This window comes from Chaetura pelagica, unplaced genomic scaffold (assembly GCF_000747805.2).
Source record: "Chaetura pelagica isolate M959 unplaced genomic scaffold, ChaPel_1.0 scaffold425, whole genome shotgun sequence".
Lineage (NCBI taxonomy): Eukaryota > Metazoa > Chordata > Aves > Apodiformes > Apodidae > Chaetura > Chaetura pelagica.
The window spans coordinates 4,460,487-4,470,592 of record NW_009953205.1 but is presented as its reverse complement, the minus strand read 5'-3'; the positions used below and the strand labels follow the sequence as shown (position 1 = coordinate 4,470,592).

The 10,106-nt window shown below is 37.4% G+C and overlaps 1 protein-coding gene across 1 annotated transcript in view; it reads right to left on the bottom strand.

Moving 5' to 3' along the window:
- Nucleotides 1–1,244: 1,244 nt before the first annotated feature.
- The window catches only part of LOC104388600 (chromosome unknown open reading frame, human C16orf87), a 22,410-nt gene continuing 13,548 nt past the window's right edge, over nucleotides 1,245–10,106 (bottom strand). Inside the window, exons 3-5 of the mRNA XM_009997482.1 lie at nucleotides 9,484–9,602; nucleotides 7,531–7,713; nucleotides 1,245–1,791 (exon numbers count right to left, since the gene is read on the bottom strand). Of these exons, the coding sequence (XP_009995784.1) occupies nucleotides 1,673–1,791; nucleotides 7,531–7,713; nucleotides 9,484–9,602 (421 nt within the window). The 3' untranslated portion in view covers nucleotides 1,245–1,672. The remainder of the gene's footprint in view (nucleotides 1,792–7,530; nucleotides 7,714–9,483; nucleotides 9,603–10,106) is intronic.

The following is a 10,106-nucleotide window of genomic DNA, read 5'->3' as shown; positions in this document are numbered from 1 at the left end:
GGCTACAGCTCTGGAAAGCAGAAGTCTACATGATGTAGGGAAGTAGGTCTTGTGTTTGCAATTCCTCTTTTACTGGAATAAAGACAAATGTAGATTAGTGGTTTAAGTGCATTTCCACACCCATCCCTCTCACCCAGTGTTAAAAAGGACCTCAATTACTCGTGAGGAGTTAAGAACTAAAAATCATTTCTCCTGCTTCCTGCTTGTGCTTACAAAGTTTTCATCTGATCAGTCCCTTGTGGCTTAACTCAAAACTATCATAGTTCCTTCCTTTAACCACTAACTAATAAACAGTATTTCATAGTCCAGCTTTACTAATAATCTCTGCTTCCAAACTGAGATCAGGCCTGTAGCAGAACCTCAGCACGTGATTCACACTATTAAAGTAATGCAACACGTCCAGCAAAAGCATGAGCAATACTGAACAAAACCAAGACATGTACTTCCCTTCTTAGAAACTCGTGAATGAAAGCTGACAAAAAGCTAATATATCAAATTTTGTGAATGTAATTGCCTCCTACACCTGCCTGATCAGGGCTTGAGCTTTTTTTTTTTTTGTTAAGACAAAACGCCCCATGTATTTACTAATGGAAAAGTTTTGGGTCAAATTGTACCATATCATTGAATGATTCCCCCAAACCTCAATCTGTCAAAACAGCTTATTTTTGCACACTCAGGTAAACTTTGGCTTTGGTATTTACAGTCAATCATTCAAAGACAATACTGCTAATAATTTTTAAAGACACTTTCATAACAACCACAAAAAAGTGAGAGTAAAAGGAACTAACATATATTTTGGCAATACCAGTAAGTAGATGCTGGGTGCAGATCTATATCTCTGATGCCTGCTTCTCTCCCAGTAAACCATGGGCCAAGAAATAGTATGGGAGAAGTACTTACCGTCTGGACAAGGGAGACACCAGCAAACAGTGGTTACAAAACAAGTGCTTAGCTCTCAAATTTTAGGAGTCTGCCCCCAAAAGTACATATGATTTTTTAAAAAACAACTATGTAATGGGGAATAATTTTCTAGAGAGATTTCATTAACAATACCAAGTTGTCAAGCAGAATAGTTCCCCAACAAGAAACCACTTTGATTTTCTTCCTATCAGAATTATATCACATCTATTAAAAAAATGCAATTCTTAAAAGTCATCCGTAGGATGAATACCAGATTTCTAAGAGGACAAAACCAAACATACCCTAAGTTAGCACAAATGTACTTAATTCCCAGTTCAATAAAATATTGGAATATCAATTTATTAAAAAGTTATGTGAACTGTACATACGTAAACTGCAATATAGCTGAAAAATCTGCAATATATAATTTTAAAGGAAAATCATTTATTTCTGAAAATACTTAAAATATTGCATTTCTGGCAGCAAATTTAAAAGAAGTGCTCTGGAATGGGTGCAGTCTCTCTGTGCACTTGTCTAGCATGTGTCTTCAAGGTGTAAAACATATCTGCTTTCTCATTTTTCATAGCTCAATCTTGTGAACACTTCCTTTCTGACTTGCAGAGACAGAATTCGATTCCCAAGAACAGCAGCAGAATTTTAACAGGAAATACTATGGTCCTTGTTGGTGCAGACAACACACTTTGAGAGTCCACGACACCTTGGAAATATGCTAGCCATTCTGCATATAAATGCATCAGATTGTGCTTACAAGTTACAGAATAAGTCTTTGATTGATAATTTTTCTGTTTATTTCCGCCAAGGCCACTGAAAACACGAAGGCCTTTTCATCTGAAAGGTTTGCATACATGTCAACTTCTTTTTCTTGTTTCTCTGTAGAAGAAAAAAAAGTAACTATTAGAAGCTTTCTCCATTATCTGAAGTTAACGCAAGTGACACAGTAGATAGTAAATGATGTGAAATGGAGTACTGGAAGGGAAAATAAGTTAAACCAAATTCTCTCTCTCAATCCTTCCCCCCACAGGAAGAAGAAATGGAGGCACACAACAGTGCTAGAAAGAGTCACATAATTAGTCATCCAAAAGCATGACTGAATTTCTTTTCTTCACCGGCAAAGAAAAAATGAGTCACTAACATTACATTGATTCCTAACACAAAAGAGTATTCAAATGTTCCACCAGTTTTGGAGTGGAATATAAAGACCTCCCATCCTAGAAAACAAAGATATTTCATCATATCCTCATTAAACACAATATTCATCCCTCTATTTACATCTAAGTAGCAGAAACACAAGAGTTTAATTACAGTGTCCAAGACCAAAGAGCAGACACATGGCAGAAGTCAGGTTCCAAATTTGTCACTGTCAGCATTTCTGGACTTTCTATACTGCAGACTTCTAGTCTTATCCCAGATATTGAAGAACACTAACACAGTGACAAAGGGAAAGCCTCTGAATTCCCTCTGATGATGTTGGCTTCTTTCAAGGTTACAAATACACAACAACCTCCCATCAGGAAGCTTCTATACTGCAGCGCTCAAGCATGCTAAACTACACTACAGTATATGACAAAACTAATAGAATACTACTTTAATAAATAGCACTTACTCCAGATCATGCCTATTTATATACAATTTCAGTTAGCCACTGGTAGATCACAACTCACCAAGAAAAAAAAACGGAAAAAAAAAACCAAACACACAAAACCCCAACTTTTTTAGCAGAAGACCAAGCTTGTAGACATCTAGAGCTTTAAGGTTAGTGTCTAGCTGTGGAGCTCCATCTCTAATCCAGATTTCATGCTAACCTGGACTACACAGTGCTCACCTGACAAACCCGTGTCTCATGAACACACATACACACGTGCATGCTTTCTGACCACAGCAAGCTCTGGCTGACTGCTCCAAGACACCTGAATCAGCAATGGACAGGTGAAAGAAAATGCAGCATTGGAAAGAAATGGAAAGCACCATGTGGAAAAAAGACACCAGCACTGTGTATCTCCCTGTACTCACATGGTTATTCCTTCAATTGGTCCAGATAACTAATGTTTTTAGATTTGGCTTCACATCTGATTGTCTGTGTTCCAGCTACACCACCATTCCCATACACTGCATTCCCTGTGTTAAACAACTAAGTGGGAGAAACTGAAAAAATCCTTTACCACTGTGTTCTGATTTAATACTGACAAAGAAGCAGAGCAACAAAACCCTCTTTACCTAAAGATTTCTAGATTACTTAAATCACACATAAGCTGACCTTTCCCTGCAAGCAAAAGGGCTGAGGAGCTTGGACACAGAAACATGCACCAGTTTTAAGTCTGAAAACATGAAACTTGCCTAAGCAAAGCAAAGCAAATCAAAGCATGTTTGATATTTGAAACGTAAAATATTTCTGTTTGTTTCCTGGCTACGCAACAGTGTTTTCTTATGTACTGATTTTGAAATTAAAGCCCTGTAGCTTAAGACAAATCAGTTACTGTGTGTACACTCAGTCTTGATTGCTTCACTTCCTCCCTCCCACTACTTACAAATGAACAATGCTGGGAGCTGTTCTGAGAACAGACACTATGCACACTGGTTATTCCACATCAATGTTTTCTATTTTCATATCTAAACCCCTCCCCTTTTTTCAGATTTCCTGCCACCACTTGACTACGTCAGCACCCAGAAAAATTAAAAATACATTTTTTCCCCCTGCTCAGACACTGCTAACAGATACTGGACTTTTTAGAAAAAATTATGATTAAAAAAACCACCAAAAAAAGAAACACACAGAAAAACCCCACCACTTGCACAAGTTTCCCTTCCCCTCATTCTCCCAAAGTTGTGGCTTGTTCTGAAAAAATTCAGCTATAAAGAATGGAAATCTTGGTATCAAACAGTATGAGGGATTAAGACAGATTTGGAAGCTTTATGCATTCTTAAAGACAATCCCAGTTTTCATCAGTAACTAGTGAAGAACCTGCACCTACCTGACATTTTATCACGTGCTACTGAAGGGATACCATGGTTTCCACTGACACTATTAAAACTTGCCACTTCACAGTCTAATCTGAAAGCAGTTTTGACTCACTTCTCTATTATTAGCAAAAGACTGTCTTACAGAATCACAATACCATTTCTGTAAGACATTAATGTTGATATACAACTAAGAGGCTACTTAGGTGAAAATATTCAGTCTTTCTGTAGCACGTCTCTCACATACCCAGATCTACTGCACCCCACTACACCATTAGCCCTTAAAATTGTGATCTGTGCATTAGTCAAATATGGACCTTACCTCTAAAATTCTGTACTAATTCAAAATGCAAAGTTCTGAGGTTCACTGTCCAAAATAGTAAACTTCTTCAAATGTGCTTACTGGGCAAGGAGATGTATGAGTAATATAGTCACAAGTTACTGGAAAAGGAAAACTGGCTCGAGGAATTCAACTGAGCTCAAGTTTTATCAGGGTCCTGAAATTTTACACAGGGTACTGTATCTGTATAAAGCTTTTTAAGCATCAAGCATGCTTAGTAAGACTCTAGGCCACTCTTGTTGGTAACCTCCTTCAGCAGCAGCATAACCAATACCACTTCCTCCACCTTAAGAGGCAGGGTTTTTCTGTTTGTTTAATATAATCAAGGTTGTTACCTAGATAACAAAGCAGCCTGGCTACCTGCCTAGCTGTGCACCAGTCCCACACAGTAAAATAAATACACCACCACAAAAACAATCAGAATCAATGTATTTTCAAAATATATTGTAGCATTTCTGACAAAGAAAATACGTGGCAATTTTGACAAGGCAAGCCTGCAGTGAGCAGCTCCTATTTTCCAGGGTTATCACATGGCTCTGAAACACGTGACAGGAATATTCTCTGGGTCCCAGCACTATCATATCCCCTCAATCCACATCGGCTTCCTCCGTCCTCCCCCATTCCTTCTTATTGAATCTGCAGGAAAAACAGCTTATTTTTAAAAGCCCTTTTGCTTCTCCTATTCTTGATTGCTGCTGAATCCTGCAGCAATTTGCTGTAATGTGAACCAGTCACAAAGGACACAAAAGAACTAGTCAAAGCCACAGCCATAACTGGGAACAAGCACACTGTGTATGAAAAGAGCATGACAAGCAAGGACACAAAACTACAGATGTCATGGGTGTCTTTAGAAAGAAAATTTTCACAGCTGGGTGGTCTTCAAATGGACAGACTACCTTGCATGTCCTTTTTTTTTAATCTAAAAATGTATTAGGCATTGCAGAAGCCTAAGAGGCACCAAATACTTCAGAGTTTGCAAGCAGCGGCCTCTTTTCAAGTCTTTTGAGGGAAAGAACAGCACAAATTCTAGTGACAAGTAATGTGTACTCAAAATATCCTAGAAATATATACTAGGCACGGAAATAATACACTCAAAGTCTAACACTAAGCTAGTGTTTTGAGCTGACTTTCAACATTACACAGACTGATACAAGGACTAGCAATGAGTCACACCAAAATCGCCTTAAGTGGAGTAGAAGAACCAAGTTGTTTAATATGCTTTTAGGAAAACAGCACTGTCAGGGTGCAGGTTAAGTAAAGGAAGTATATTTCTAAAATTCTCCACTACTTACTCCACATGTAGCAGTCAGGCAAATTTTATAAGCCACTTGAAAAAGAAGTCAGCGTTAACTTGTTTTACAGCAATTACTTACAAAACGATGGGTTATCTGCTGAAATCATTTGTCTAGTCCTGACAACAATATACATCACCATTTGTTAAAAATCTGCCCTACAATTACCACAGGTGTCTACATACATTATAGTCTGACATAACCAGAATTAAGTCAGAATCAAGAAAATACTCTAAACTCACTTATTCCTAACCAATAAGGCGGGCTGTACCAGTGAGGAACAAAGACAACTACCAATGGGTGTGAACCCAAGCTCTGCACCAGCCCCGCAAAAGCTGAGAAAGAAATAGTAGCAGCAATTAAATGACATCAACAGGTAAAGGGGATGGTAGGACAGGACAACAAAGGCAATCTTCTCAAATGAGATTCAACTTTAAAAAAAACACACCACCAAATACCAAGAAAACACACCACACATGCACTATTATGCAAAGGTCTCACTAAATCCTTGTTTCTGGTTTTCTACCTCAGAGTACTGTCTTATTGACACACTTGGGAGTAGGCAGCAAGAGGTTAAAAACATCCAGCCTTGTTTTGGATAGGAAACCATTTCCTCTAAATATCCCCTCATGCTTTCAAATTCTTCCTTTTCAAAGCCTACAAAACTTACATTAAGAGAACAGATATTTTACTTTGATTGCTTAGACTGCTTTTTCACCTCTTTTTCACTGCTTTTTCAGGGGTGGGAAAGCTTGCAGGGATTATCAAATGAAAGCTGTGTGACTGGCAGCAAAATGCCTAGAAATTATCCTATAGGTGCTAGATACAAGCCTAGCTTGGATCAATAACACATGGGAAGCTGTGTGTTCTGTGAAGCTACATGCAACAATAAGCCACATGCAATAGTGATCAGCAAATGCCATCCTGAAAACAAAAAAGTAGAAATCAAATTTAATCTCCACTTTCCACAGCCAAAGTACAAAAACAACAAAATTGCAATTTATATTGTTTTTATAAGAAAAAAACTTTAAGAATAAACATTTAAACAGCTGAGACAATAAAACTGGCTTTGAAAAGTTAGAAGTTAAAGAAACTCACTTTGAAATATGGATTAACATCCATTTTTGTTAATAAATAAGGTGGCAGGGGAAAAAACCAATTACATTTCTGAGTTATGCTTAGGTATGCTTGATGGTTTCACTATTTAAGATCAAGATCTTCTGAATATTTATATGAAGTTTTGTTTTTCCCCTTCTACCTGCCTTCCAGACCTTTAAATTCTATGCTGAATTTTTTATTAATTATTCAGGCCTACAATTAGTACCTCCAAAACCATAGATAGCAAATGTAGTGTCAAGAAGCTCATAATAAAAAGGAATCCTAAGTGACAGTAATATACCTTACAGGCTCCAAAACTCTTTTGTGTCTATAACAGTCTCTTTACTGTATAAAATTTAAGAACAGGAAGTCATCAAGGAACCTTAACAAGGAAGGAGGCTTTCCTTCCTCTAGCGAATTATTCTGTAGAAACTTGGGACAAAAATGCAGGACATAGTCATGACTCAAGGTGTCCTTTTTATTCTGGCACTCCAAAAAGTTTCAAGGAACTTTTTAAGCAACCAAATCATCCTAATAATTCTCTGATATAACAGGCATCATTATATTGTTTGTCATTGTGCTAAAGAGCCACAGTACCTTAAAAAAAAACAACAAAACATACAACACCACAACAAAAATCCTACTAAGCATTACAGTCCAGTGGGTTTCAACGTATGTCATGAAACTTGACCTGGCAGCTAAAAATACAGACTTAGTTCTTTGTAGTTAGTTGCAATCAGACACTGAAACACAAAACCAGAGGTCTCTTACAGATGTGAAACAGTCCCTTCCCTGTATAACATATCAGGTGTTGACTTAACTGGGCTATTTGCTTAAATGGTTGGAATGATAAAGATTATTGATTTTTAAAAAATCTTCATACAAAATGAAAACCCAATTAACGTATTCCTGCAGTTCTCATACCTCTTTCTTCCTCGTGCTTTTTGGCTGAGGCACTCTTAGGTCTTCCTCTTCCTCGTCTGCTGTGATCTGAATGGCTGTTAGACCTGGACCTTTTCCGGTTTTCTAAGTCTTTATTTACTGCAGAATTTATCTTCTCTCGCTTAACTCTTTCTGTCCGTCTCCTTTTGGCCTCACTCTTGTTTTCTGTGCAAATGAACAAAGAAGGTATGATCTAGGGTTGTTTTCATTTTTATTCTTCATTTATTCTTAATGCTTACCCCAATCACCTTCTTTAAATCTCTTCACAGCAGCAGTTAGATGTGTCTATCCCTTTACAGAACAATTACATCTGCACAACAGCCATTCAGAAATCAAAGTGTCAGATCCAGAATATGATACTTGACTTCTTGATTACAAGGATCAAGCCTTTAATTACTTCAAATGCATTTTACAACACAAGATACTTGCTAGTACACAAAAAGTTCAGGTTCTTGTAAGATGAGAAAAATCCTGTACAGATCAGTCATCAAGACAGCTCACTGCATGTTGCCACTAGCCAAAAAAAGTAGTTTATTATACAGGCAGGCAGCAAAGTACTTCATTTTCTTTCGACACAAACAATTAAATCATTCCCACTACTCACACAACTCGAGTCTACAACGCTGTCAGCAAATACCACATTACATAGCATACATGTCCCACCAAATTTAGCCTAAGATAAGGCCTCATAATACTTGATGCTGAACAGGTGTATTGTTTTCCTACACACAAGTCAAAAAAAGTATTTACATGAGTTTCCAAGTTAAGAATGGATTAGCAAGATCGGGTACTGAAAACTACTAGTAGAGTCCACACTCTATATACTATTCAAAACAGACTCAGGACACATTTACAAGGCTGCAGCATCATTCTGCAGCAGATATATTGTTGAAAATATTATAAAAATGTTTTCTGAAAGAAGTTGCAGCTACCTTACAAGCATAATACAAACACACATGGTCTCCCACTTGCTCTACCAGATGACACCTTTCAGCTTCATTCGGTACCTACTTCATCAATTTTCAAATAAAACAAGAGAGGGAGAAAGAAAACTGGCTAAGACTTACAAACAGTACCACAGACATTGCTAACCTCCTCCGCCTTGAAACTTCAGTTATCTAGCATAATTCCTACAAGCTGGCAAACTACAAGTATCCTTGAAAATAGTAACAAAATATCAAATACTTGGTTTCCATTTTGTAGGCCTGGTAGATAATTTTTAAAAGTAGACATGATATATCAGATTTTATTTTTTTTTTTTAAACGCCTTCCCTGACAGCTGCTTGCTCTGACTAATTCTTACTAGGGCTGGAGGAAGTGATAAAAATTAACACAAGGAGAATGTTAATCATCCTAGAATGCTTATTCAACAGAGTTCTTACTGTACCTATCAACAACAAAAGCCAAGTTAGACACAAAGGCGCATCATTTTTTATTTTAACCATGCAGAGACACACAAGACCCAGCTAATTTTGGATTAAACATACAACCAACTTCATAGACTGGTATTCAGGTGTTCATGACTTGGCGTAACTTCTTCAAATAAATCTTTACTTTCAGAAAAGCCACACACAATCAGCACATTCTGAAATCTCAGCCCTTTGGGACCTCTAGACATTTAGTTTCAAAATAGGATTAACAGAAAGCTTCATGTAAGTAGTTATTTTGCATAGTGACCAACATGTGCACCTAGAATATACAAAGAATAAATGCCAACACCACAAGTTCAAAGGAAGTAAGTCTGAAAACAGCAGCTTCCACCAGAAAAAACTGAAAGAAAAATTAACATATTAAAAGGATGTCATGCACAAATTCAAGGGAAAGTAAACTAACAGTGGTCAGTCTGCACAGAGAAGTAAAATACTCTATCCTTTGCCTCTAAGAAATACAAGGAAAATTGTTGACGACCCCTTCTCCCATCTCTGTAAGCATTACCTGTGATGGGTGGTGATCTCTCAGCACGTTTAGCATGCAAGAGTTTTCTACTAATAAATATGTAGCCGCAGGGACATGATTTACATGCAACAGGAACCTGGGAAAACAAAAGACAAGTACTTCAGTTTACTTCAAATTAAGGCTAAGTTCCTGTCCAATCCAGAAAACAACCCAGTAAGTTGCATTTTCTCCTCAGAGATCTCTCTTCAAATTCCATCCATGCTGCAAACTACGGCCTGCACTGTTACACAATTGTATTTAAACATAGTAAAAACAGGTTCTGCTGTGAACCTCCCACCAAGCCTTTTCTTTTTATGCAGTTGTTAGAAATCAAGCTTGAAACACACAGCTGTTGTGGCCACTTTACACTGTAAGCCCTTTTCACCAGACTGTCATGAAGGGAGTGAGGAAAACCAGAGGGTGAATTAAAATAGAAATGTGATTTCTCTTCAGAACTCTCAAATATCTACAGTCAAATCAGTCAGACATTGCCAGTTTTGCTCCTGTCATTTAATTTTAAAAAATACTAAAGAACAAGTAGGAGTTAAAACTGACACTGAATGCATTTACTTTCAGAAGTATTTGAAGGCAACTCCTTTTGAGAGCAGAGGCAGCTTTCAGCA